This window comes from Argopecten irradians, chromosome 6 (genome assembly GCF_041381155.1).
Source record: "Argopecten irradians isolate NY chromosome 6, Ai_NY, whole genome shotgun sequence".
In the NCBI taxonomy this organism is placed as follows: domain Eukaryota; kingdom Metazoa; phylum Mollusca; class Bivalvia; order Pectinida; family Pectinidae; genus Argopecten; species Argopecten irradians.
Genome location: NC_091139.1, coordinates 7,604,447 through 7,617,131, shown reverse-complemented (window position 1 = coordinate 7,617,131; position 12,685 = coordinate 7,604,447). Strand labels below are relative to the sequence as shown.

The window sequence follows — 12,685 nt, the reverse complement described above, 5'->3', positions numbered from 1 at the left end:
GACTGTCAGCCTCAGAAGGTGGAAACATTCATGGGTTTTTTTAAGGCCCTATACAATGTAAGCCACAGGGGCCTGACACCTTTTTTGGTAGTGGGAAATATGTTTTCCGGACATTGTGACTCGTCCCTGTGTATAAAACATTAAATTGTGATATGTATATTACCTTAATGTGTGCAACATATTAATATATTACTGGATAATAATATCCTTGTATATGTCCAAATTAGTCATGTACAATATTAAAACATATCAATTAATCCTAATTTTAAAGTTGATGTATCACATGTATATTGCGTATACAACACAATCTGTTACTTCAAATTTGTAGGAAACACGATTTAAGATCATCACAAGGAAATTTATTGGTTGATCGAGTGTACAAGATCAAGATTTCCTGTGAATTTGCTGTAACTAGGGTTTGTTGTGTATGTGATTTACATGTATGTGTATGTATAAACCATAAAAATTTATGCATGATGTATATTTTTGGTTGATCATGTAAATTTGAATCTTTATATTGCATAAATATATTACATATATAAATATATCTTATATATATATATACATATCAGAATAAAAACTATCAAAACTGAATTTCTTTTGTATAGTTTTACTTTCACTCTCTCTGGAGGAGATAATAAAGCCACAACATCATTTCTAAATGCACTGGAGGATATCAAATCATTTCCTTAGAATGATGACAGAATTGTGAGAATGGATATGTAGTGAGATTGGACCAGGTCGATCATCGGTGACAAGGTAGCTCAGCAGCAGAGCATTCAGCTAAAGTTCGGAGATCCCAGGTTCAAATCCCAAATTGGCTACATCTTCTGCTCTTCTACTACAGACTTGGTGCAAAATACCCATGGTGGTGGTATAAGGGTCCCGTATGACTTCAATGTAGAAAAGGAGGGAAAAGTGTATGGGGGATTGAATTGGGTTGATCATCGGTGATCAGGTAGCTCAGCGGTACAGCATTTGGCTAGTGTATGGAGGTCCAGGGTTGGAATCCCGGTCTGGCCATTACATTTTCTCCTATCCTGTTACATATTTATATTAAGCATGTTAAAATTTTACATCAGTAATTAATGCAATAGCCTTCCCATGGCTTTCTGCTGTTGAAATATATAGACAGCTAGGTAAGAAAACAAGAGATCCCAGAGGGATCTTGGCGCCGACCAAAGAATGATCTACGTCTGACAATGGAAATAGGGATCTTTTCTCTGCTTTTCAAACTTTTACTAAATATTACTACATATGAAATTTGAGGAAAAAAAATTCAGTACAAAAAAAATGTACTTTCTGAGATATACAACAAACTTCAATTATTAAAATGCAAGATGGCTACCTGTCGTCAATCTTGTAGACCAATAGATCCGAAAATGGAATATGCACAACTAAGGTCCTAGGGGAACCTACATATAAAATTTGAGACAGATCGCTTCAGTACTTTCAGAGAAATAGCAGTAACAAACTTCAATTATGAAAATCCAAGATGGTGGCCTGTCGGCCATCTTGTTGACCCGATCGGTCCCAAAATGCAATAAGCACAACTAGGGCCCTAGGGGAACCTACATATGAAATTTGTGGCAGATCTCTTTGTTAGAAATAGCTATAACAAACTTTAACTATCAAAATCCAAGATGGTGGCCATCTTGTTGACTGATCGTTCCCAAAAGCAAAATGCAATAAGCACAACTATGGCCTAGGGGACCTACATATGAAATTTGAGAAAGATCCCTTCAGCCCTTTCTGAGAAATAGCAGTAACAATAAATGTTAAAAGACCGAAGGACGGACCACGGACGAAAAGCGATTTGAATAGCCCACCACATCTGATGATGGTGGCTAAAAAGTTTTCAGAGTTACTTCCCTTGATAAATATCTGGCCTGAACTTTTCAATAAAAACTGGCCTGAACTTTCCAATGAAAATCTAGCCTGAACTTTCCAACAAAAATCTGGCCTGAACTTTCCAATAAAAAATCTGGCCTGAACTTTCCAATGAAAATCTGGCCTGAACTTTCTAATGAAAATCTGGCCTGAACTTTCCAATAAAAATCTGGCCTGAACTTTCTCAATAATAAAATCATGGCCTGAACTTTCCAATGAATAAAAAACTACACACTGGCCTGAAGCTTTTCTAATGAAAATCTGGCCTGAACTTTCTAATAAAAATCTGGCCTGAACTTTCCAATAAAAATCTGGCCTGAACTTTCCAATGATAAAGTACCAAACATAGTAAAAAACGACTGAACACATTTGAATCAGGTTTCATTACATTTATTAAATGTAAAATAATCATCTTTTTTCTTGCCTACCTCAATGAGGATAATTCCTCAACAGAAAATAACAATAATTTTAAAACATAACAAAAGAGGTGGGCTATCCAAATCTAGGCTTCTTCTTATCAAACAAACGAGTCTATTAAAATTAATCTCGATCACACACAAAACATAGTATTTTCTATTTCTTTTTCTGCAATATTTGTCAGTTTAGTAAGAATCAAATCTCCAAAAGGGAAATGGAATTAATAAATCTTAGTAGGGAGATAACTCCATATTCAACAGCACCAATAGGCAAATAAGTGTTAGATAGGGATTTTTTTTATCATACGTTTTAAACGATATTTAAAATCTGATATCTTAGCAAAGTAGCACTTTTTACATTTTTTTAAATAATCTATGAAATAATTTAAAGTGAGAGACCTGGGTAGTATATATTAAGTTTTGCTTTTTCTTCAAAGCGTCAAGAAAGAGAGCTAGAGGACACTTGAACTGAATAGTTAAAAGATATGAGAGAGGACAAAACAATGAGAGTTTTAAAAGTTCTTTTACAACATTGAAAGATAATTAATAGCATTGGGACTTTGACCAGATGTTTGTGACAGCTGAAAAAGTTGTCAGGATATATCAAACAAATAAAACAAAAGGATGTCTGGCATCATACAAGGTCTGTTTGCCAGTAAAATTTAAATTTCTATAACAAAAAGAGACATGCTCTGCTTGTGATGGCAAAAAGACCGCAATTCCATTTTACCATGTACTTGGTCCATAAATGTCTACAGTTTAGGTAAATATACCATACTTAAAAGTAACTAAAATGAGAATAATTTTACATACACATGTAAAAATTGAACCAAATTTCAATCAAAATATCAGAAAACGATGTAAAGTCTTTGTTTTCAAAGTCTATATTACATGCAGAAATGTAAATATTGATGCATTATTGCTCCGTCCCCTAATAAAGACAACAATATCTATATCATGTACAACGAAACTGACTAAACTACATTGGCAGTCGATCGAATTACAACACATGTAGTAAAACATATAGGTGTAAATTACCTCTATATATACATTAGCATATATTTATAAGTAAATACAATGATGTATTGGTAAATTATCAAAACAGAACCTTCTTGCCCATATCTTGTACTGTTTACCATGAAATGTTTTAAGGAATTTTTCTGGCTTGGAGCTTTCAAAATATTTTGTGTGCAAAAATATCAATGGTTGATCTATAGCATTTTCGTTGATTCTGTGTCTGATTTTAACAGCTTCCACATGTACAAGTACAAAAGCAATTAAGTTTCTACATAACAGACATTTCATGATATACAGAATTCACATCACTTGTTTCGAGATACGATACAATGTCATGTTATTTTCAAGCCATCAAGACTTGCATATAAATTTTAAGTAATTAAGGGAGCAGATGTAAATAACTCTGTCTTTACTTTCTCAACAACTTCAAAAACAACCAATCATTCTTTAAAGTAACTTTATACTTGCCTTAATAAAATTGGGCTTTAACAGATTGTCGAAATGAAATTACAGTTCAATTCTTATTTGACAGGAATATAATTCATTTCAAAAAATATAATCAAATACACATATTGTAATATGTACTTTATAAAACATTGATTTCTTAAAGAACACAAAGGTAAGATTAAAGAAATCTCAGCATGCAATATCAATGACTTTTACCCAAACAATAACATGCTTGTTTTAAAGTTTCTTAAAAAATGATAGAGAAAATATCGCAACATGTATCTTTAAAACTGAAGATATAAGAATAAGAGAGTTTCACAGAATTTCTTTCCAAAGTTCTGAAATCATTAACAGTGAGATTTTCTAAGACTCTAGATTACAATTACATACGAGAGTATGTGACCACAACCCTGAGAGTATTGAGGATGCGATACTGGCGGCCCTGCACAACAGGGATACTTAACATAAATTACTTGTTAAAAAAAAAACATTTCACCTCCTGTATGGCAGATGTGGAGAAAACTAAATTTATACAGAGTTTAGAGACGTCATGACAAGGCAGACTTCTGTAGGTAGGCACTTAGGAGGACCGACGGAGGCGAGAATGATGATAATTTGTTCTCCACGTGGGTCTGTCGACAATTACCGTCGTCAAAACCTTAAAGAAAAATATTTATATTCAGGTGCACATGATAAATAGTTCAGTCATTTAATTTGTGATTTTACACAGAAATGAGAATCTTGAAAGTTCAAATAAAATTTCTGGTAATAAAGAATTTTATAAAAGATACTATGAAACAATAGATGAAGTCCATTTAATTTTCATCATGCTTTTAAAGTCACCTTGTGACTATTTTAAAATCAACCTCATGGTCTAACGGACAATCTATTTACAATTTCAAAAGTAACCAAATAATTGAACATTCTACAAGATGTATTAATCAAGTGCAAATGAACGACTATTCCCATGCCAAATATTTCACCTTTCCTTCTACCATGAAAGTTACAAGACAGATGGTTTAAAACTATGCTGCTTGGCAAAACCATTTTACCAGCACAAGGTTGGTTCAAGGAAAATTGAGGAACAGAAATGTCACTTACTTGTAGAGGAGAGATTGAGGTACTGGCAGATGGCATGGAGAAGCATTCTCTCGAAACTGGATGTAAGCTTGGATATATAAACTGACCCAGGCCAATCACTGAAGAACGAGATCAAGTCCTGCTCCAAGTTCTTGAGTATTCCCTATCACAGGTGAAAAAAAAACATATATCTACATACATATATATTTTCAAAATAAATGATAATGCATAACATGTATTTGATTTTGTTTTTAAAAAGTTGTTGTAATATGAATACCAATTATTACTACCATGGGTAACTGGGGTACCAGGTATATATAAAATTAAAGAAGAGTTCTTGGAGTTATTTCCCCTTGCAAAAAACAATTGCTTAAAAGTGATTTGGAATAACCTAGAAAATCTTGTATGCTATTGAAATTTAAATATTTTCCATCTGTGAAATAAAGAGATTGAGCAAATTAAAAGAAACAAAATCTTTTCATGTCAACGATGTTTATTATTCACGGCAGTCATGGTATCTTAGAAGTAGAATATATATATATATAATAGGATAGTTATACTTACAACAGGAATGTTGCGTCGTTTAAGAAACATTCTGATGTTCCTGTCAAGTCTCTGATAGCACTCTTCAGCAGTATAGGCTGGATGAACTGAAAAATAATCAGAAAACAGTGAAAATTCAGCTACAAGTCTGAATTCAGCTACAAGTCTGAATTCAGCTTGTTTAAAATCCGCTACTGTGACTGAAACTACAATTTTGTTGGCAGATTATTTATGTCAACCATTTTAACAATTTGTCATTTCAAAAACACTGTCAAACAAAAGATATGATTTTCAATAATATAGCTATAGACAATACTAACTGCTCAACATACCAATACAATGTACAGTACTAGCATACAGGAAAGGTGCATTATTGATAGGGCTGTAAGATAATTACACACCAAATATAAAGACTAAAACTCACAACAGCGTGTATGTAAGAAATTTTTCTAGAAAACATACCTGTTGTAAAATCTGACACTGTAGATTGTAGATGTAGGAGGATTTAGCCCAGACAGGGGCACAATATCAGAAAACTTTTTTTTATGCCAGGACTTAAACTTATTACTACCTACATTCAAATATCTAATATTTGAATCAGGTAATAACATGTCTTTGATTGAGGCAGAATCAAGGTCAAGGGTACTTGATTGTGACCTTCAACCAGGGGAGAGTACCCTGAAATATAGCCACAACGTACCAGCCCTATTATCTGGTATTTCCTCCCAACTATCTAGTTCATCATTGTCCTTTTCTTTGTGTTTGTCTTTGTTGTTTTTTGTATTTGTACTCCCCTGCTGCAGAATTCTGCCCTGCTCTTCCTCTGAGCTATTCATGAAATCTTTCCACGCCTAAACAAATATGTATAGCATCCTTCATTAGTTCAATTAAATTTTCAAGACGTCAAATCAATCTTGGTTTAAAATTTCAATGCTTTACAGCTGTAATAAGTAACTTAATATCTGTTAAATAGTAAAAAGTTTATCGTGCTGTTCTTGTCATTTTTCTTCTTCTTTCTTTTAATACACATGATGAAATCTTCTTAGGTTTATTTAATATCATTACTGGTATACAGTATTTTTAATTTTGAAAACGAAACATCATTATGACAATCATAGTTTTAACGATTAAACTACCTTCATTTTCTCATGCTCCATGAAGAGTTCGGCAAAGACAGACATGCTAGGTTCACCAACCTCCATACTGAGCTCTATGTCGTCATCCTTTTCCGTCAAATTCAACAGATACTTCACTAAAAATTAAAATATTATTATTTAGTTTTACAGATGAGTTTCAGTTTAATACATCTGAAAGCGTTTGATATAAATGCTGTATTCTTTATTATTTTATGCAAGTTTCCATGTTTCAAATTTGGGGTTTTTTCTTCAAAATAAATTGAATACAAAATTTGAATACTACTACACATAATTTGTATTTGAACAAGTTGTTTGAAGTTATGTATCTCCATTACTTTAATCTTTTGCCTTGATTATACTCACTGTTTTCACCCCTCCTTGACTTCTTGACCCCTGTCTTCTTACTAGACCCTTGATGGACATTGTCCAGTTGTAGTTTATTTAATTGAAATTTTTTGCCGACAGATTTTCTTTGACGCTTCAAATTCTGTGTCAAGATTTCTTCTCTGACATCATTTTCCAGTCTTCTGAAAAACAAATTTAAATTAATTTGTTTTACAGTTTATTTGAAATCCTTTTTTCCACATCAGGAATTCTCTTTACGTTTTTGCAACAATACAAAAGATAATTTCCTCTATCAGAAAATCAATTGCCATCTCTGGCATCTCATATATATATGGAAAAGAATTTCCAATACGGAATATTGTTTACTAATTCCTGATATCAGAAAACAGAATTTGCAATATCAGAATTACAATTAATCTGATATCTGAATAATAATTTCCCAATTTAATTAAAACCAGCTCTTCAATACAATTACTCTATGAAGCGTAAGCATATTGAAGAGCGGGTTTATGCATATCAGTTTCGATATAGGAAGTTTTATTTCCAATATCAGAATTAATAGAATAACATAAGGCCCAAAGGTTTTAAAGGTCATCTGGCTATCTTGGCAATAGTTGTATAGGAAATAATTAGGTATGGTGTCATGGTAGCCATCTTGGATTTAATTTAGGATGAACAAGAAATGTAACAACACTTGTTAAGATCATGTCATGATTATTTTAGGCAAGTTTCAACCAAACCACACGGATAGAACTTCAGAAGAATTACAAACTGCATTTTCAATATGGCGGCTATGGTAGCCATCTTGGATTTTGGATCGACCTAAAAAATAACTAACTCTCTCAGGCCATGTCAGGATCATTTTAGGCAAGTTTCAGCTAAATGGCACTAGACAACGCATGCTGACTACAGGTCATCAAACCATTCAGGTCAGAAGATCTAAAAAGTAGCTCGGCTTGTCATACCGTGCTAAATTCAATCTTCATGCATAGTCTATGTCATGAGGCTCATGAGTGATATTGGTGTGGATCATGTGTGAGCACATGTGATAATGGGCACTTCTGGATCATGATCATGATCAGTATAATTATGAACAACACGTATGTCTCCAAAGTTTGACCAACTATTGCACCTACTCAAATCTACATGCTTGACAAGACATTTAAAAAAAATTAATAACAAAAAAACAGATTAATCATACTTTTTTATGATCAGCTGTTTGGTTTTGGCGGGACAAGTTTTCATGTAATTCAATAAAACAAAGATCTTCATTTTCTTCCACACTGTGTTTTTTTCTATATATATATCAATAAAGTTTTATATTGAACATGAAACTAAATCTCAAATATTGCACAACAAACAGACTAGGCTAGTACCAATGTTTGTATCCCGACATCAAAACAGAGACCGAAAATCTAGGTCACTGTATGTCGGAATATGACCTTACAAAATCCACTAAATACTTACTCTAGATCGTCACCAGAACTTTCATATGAAAATATATTCGTTTCGTCACGCAATACTCCCATGATGATACGCTAATGAAGCCTAAAGCAAACGCTGTCAATCGCTGTCAACCCACAGGTGATTGTGGCCTTGGCCAAATTGCAGAAACTTGCCAAATGTCAACGCGAAATCGAGGCTGTGAAAACATTACGGAAGGTGACGAAATCCCCAGTTGCTACATTTATAGAAATGAGACTATAACTTCAGCGGAACGAAAAAGTCCCTAGGCAGTGTTCTATTTAAAGAGTTTGATAATTAAATACTGTGAGTGGTCAACTGGTTACATAAATAAGATATTATTAAACTGCTGAAAATCTTACATAAATAAGATTTTTTTTAAACTAACAGTATACATGTACATATGCTGTATCAATACTATATCTTACATGTACCTGACTTATAAGGGCGGTAAAAAGAGTGTGTGCAGAAACATATGTTACTGGTATGTGCGATGTAGGAAATGAAAGAGCGAAAAGGGAAGGAAATATTTATTTAAATATACGGATATATTTTTTTCGGGAGACTAACTGAAATCAGAGGCTCACCTACATATCTCCTAATAATACCAAGTTACTACAGAAGTCGCGTCCTTTCTTAATTTTATAATGCAAATGCGTCTTGCCGTGTTTCATTTTGATACAGAACATTTCAATACATACATCCATCGCGCGCCTTTATACGGGCCATCGACAATGATTTGTCTTCTTTCTCAGTCGATAGGCCTATATGATAAATTAAGTGGTTAATGTTTTACTAGTTTCAATATGGAAATTGTTTTTGTCTCATCTTGATACAAAAAGTGCGTCTTGACTCATTTTGATACAGAAAGTGCGTCGAAGTTGTCTCATTTTGATACAGAAAGTGCGTCGAAGTTGTCTCTTTTCAATACAGAAAGTGCGTCTTCTTATTTCAATACAGAAACTGCGTCTTGTCTCATTTATAAACAAAAAGTGCGTCCTGTCTTATTTTGATACACAGGTGGAAGGCTAGTTCCTGTGACTCAGAAATAAAAGTTTTGAAAGTTCGGTCAATACACATGTCTTTAATACTAAATGTGTATTGGTCGAACTTTCAAATCTTTTATTTCTGAGTCACAGGAACTAGCCTACAACCTGTGTTTTGATACAAAAAGTGCGTCCTGTCTCATTTTGATACAAAAAAGTGCGTCTTGTCTCATTTTAAATCAGAAAGCGCGTCTTGTCCCCCTTTGATACAGAAAATGCGTTTGTCTCATTTTGATACAGAAAGTGCGTCTTTACTCATGTTGATACAAAAAGTGCGTCTTGTCTCATTTTGATACAAAAAGTGCGTTTTTACTCATGTTGATACAGAAAGTGCGTCCTGTCTCATTTTGATACAAAAAGTGCGTCCTGTCTCATTTGATAAAGAAAGTGTGTCTCGGCTCATTTTGATAAAGAATGTCTCATTTTGACACAGAAACTTGTGTCTTGTATCATTTTGATACAGCAAGTGCGTCCTGCCGCATTTTGTAACAGAAAATGCGTCTCGGCTCATTTTGATACAGAACGTGTTTCCTGACTAATTTTGATACAGAAAGTGTGTCTTGTCTCATTTTGGTACAGAAAGTGCGTCCTGTGTCATTTTGATACAGAAAGTGCGTCTCGGCTCATTTTGTTACAGAAAATGCGTCTCGGCTCATTTTGATACAGAATGTGTTTCCTGTCTCATTGTGATACAGAAAGTGCGTCCCGTCTCATTTTGATACCGAAAGTTCGTCGGCGTGTATTTCATCTCATTTCTATACAGACAGTATTTCATTTTTGATATCTTGATCCATTTTTATACAGAAAATGCGTATTGTCTAATTCTATTACATTGCGTTCTGTCTCATTTTTTATACAGAAATCAAAGTTCACAGTTAGACAGAAATCAAAGTTCACAGTTAGACAGTGAAAATGTGTCTTGTCTTATGATCATATTTTGACTATATTAAAAACAAGCCTGTTACACATTTTTACGCTATGGATATACACAAAATGGCACTCATTATATCTTAATATTTCAATGAAGTTTGTTCTGTCTCTTCAAGTTTAGACAATAGAACACAGCTAATTGGAAAAAAAGTGAGGATGCAAGAATTTTTGAATTAAAAAATATTAATAGCTAAATATATACATATGATTATACTGTCACTTTCCTCCGCCGAGCTGCAGTGTTGTTGCTCAAAAGACTTTTACACAGATAATGATGTCGTCTAGCCGAAACTCGGAAAGGTATAGTAGGCCGGGTACCTATATTCTTCTATCTTCCACCCACAATAGATAAATTCATATATCATTATACATTTTCAGTGTATCCTTTCACTTCACACCGTCCTCGATATTCCAGAAGTTACTATCACTGTCGTCATATCTATCCCATGTCAGAGTAACACTGAAATCAGTTCAGGAGAAAAACGCTGACCAATCACAGGCCTACAGTGATTTCCTCTAAAGATTACAGAGACCGTGCCCAATAACTATTTAGCCACAAGTTGTGTACTTTTATTCGGGTTTTTCGTATGACATATTTAATATATTGCAGGGGTGGGTATAACGGCAGTGATAGTAACCCCAGGAGTGTCTAGGGTGACCTCACATTGCATATGAGACCGTGCCAAATTACCTTAGCTGTTAATATGTCAGGACATTTTTAATTCCAACGAAATGATCAACCCAATCTAGTTGAGAACTCTCCCTGGATGCTCCATCCATTTCTGTTCCTGCTGAAGTCCATTCTTCGGTTAGTCAAGGATTATGATCCATCCGTCTATTCCCGTCTTTACCATAATAAATGTAGAAGTCAGAACGGTTTTATCAGCGGGACATGATCATTGTCTGAAATAATTGGTTCTTCCATTGCCGCATCATCGATACTCCAGGGGTCACTGTCGTTAAAACAGATTGCCGGATGAATATTTTAAGGAAGTCTATGAAGTGTATACCACAGGACCAAAACCATCTGCTCATCTGTTGTATTGCACAGAGCCTTCAGTTTTCCTATGACATAGTCCAGGAATAACCCATCGAGAATATAGACGATGAATCGTGATCTAGTTTCCACAATTCAAGCTCAACTATAATATAGTAGTGCAAAGTGAATTATTAGGGTTTCACTGTGAGCACGTCACGAATTTACATACTCCCCAAATATGGCCATTTTTATATTTTAAAAATACGTATTAGCTAAGTTAAAAGATATTTCAACTACAGTTAAAAGATTTTAGCATAAGAAAAGAAATCCACTTAAGTTCAAAAAAAGTTTTTTTCTTATTATCATCTTTTTAGTAGTCTAAAATAATCTTTCAACTTAAAGATGCTCCATCACTGACAAATGGTATTTTTTCACTATCGAAAACAGGAGCAGACGATTTAGTATTTTTCTTCAGTTACAAAAGTTACTTACTTTACACCATTACCACCATTGAAAAGTTTGAGCTTCTAATTTTAATTTTTCTTCAGTTACAAAAGTTACTTACTTTACACCATTACCACCATTGAAAAGTTTGAGCTTCTAATTTTACTTCAAGTTAAAAATAAGAAAAATAATTAATTGCATCCCGAAAAAATTCCGTGTCACTATATCCTATATGGAACGAAGTACTGATTGCGCATGCACCAAAGGCGAAATAAATTATTTTATATTATTTTTTGTGTTAATTAGACATATATATACACGATCAAACACCAATTATTGTTCAACTGAGGAATATCATTTATGCTCTGTCGGAGGTGGAGCATCTTTAATTGCATCCCGAAAAATTCCGTGTCACTATATTCTATATGGAATGAAATACTGATAGTGCATGCACCAAAGGCAAAATAAATTATCTTATATTATTTTTTGTGTGAATTAGACCTACATATACACGATTAAACACCAATTATTGTTCAAATGATGAATATCATTTACGCTCTGTCGGCGGTGGAGCATCTTTAAGCTGAAATCTTTTTGACCTATGTTGAAAAAAGAATAGTGAAAAAAAACTATTTCAGCTTGTGTCTAAAAAAATTTCAGCATATTTTAATTATTAAGTAAAATGACTTATCCATCCGGGGAATTATTTAGAACTTAACTTAAAGATGCTCCACCGCCGACAGAGCATAAATGATATTCATCATTTGAACAACAATTGGTGTTTGATCGTGTATGTATATGTCTAATTAACACAAAAAATACACCAAAATAATTTATTTTTGCTTTTGGTGCATGCGCAATCAGTATTTCATTCCATATAGGATATAGTGACATGGAATTTTTTCGGGATGCAATTAATTATTTTTTATATTTTTAACCTAAAATAGA

At 33.6% G+C, this 12,685-nt stretch overlaps 1 protein-coding gene across 1 annotated transcript; it reads right to left on the bottom strand.

Annotated features, from left to right (window-relative positions):
• Positions 1-2,264: 2,264 nt before the first annotated feature.
• On the bottom strand, positions 2,265-8,517 carry LOC138324863 (R3H domain-containing protein 4-like). Its single transcript, XM_069270071.1, has 7 exons — positions 8,342-8,517; positions 6,893-7,056; positions 6,530-6,645; positions 6,094-6,244; positions 5,415-5,500; positions 4,872-5,013; positions 2,265-4,428 (listed from the first exon to the last, which is right to left on the bottom strand). The coding sequence occupies exons 1-7, from the start codon at positions 8,401-8,403 to the stop codon at positions 4,319-4,321; spliced, it is 831 nt and encodes a 276-aa protein (XP_069126172.1). The 5' UTR covers positions 8,404-8,517; the 3' UTR covers positions 2,265-4,318.
• Positions 8,518-12,685: the final 4,168 nt, after the last annotated feature.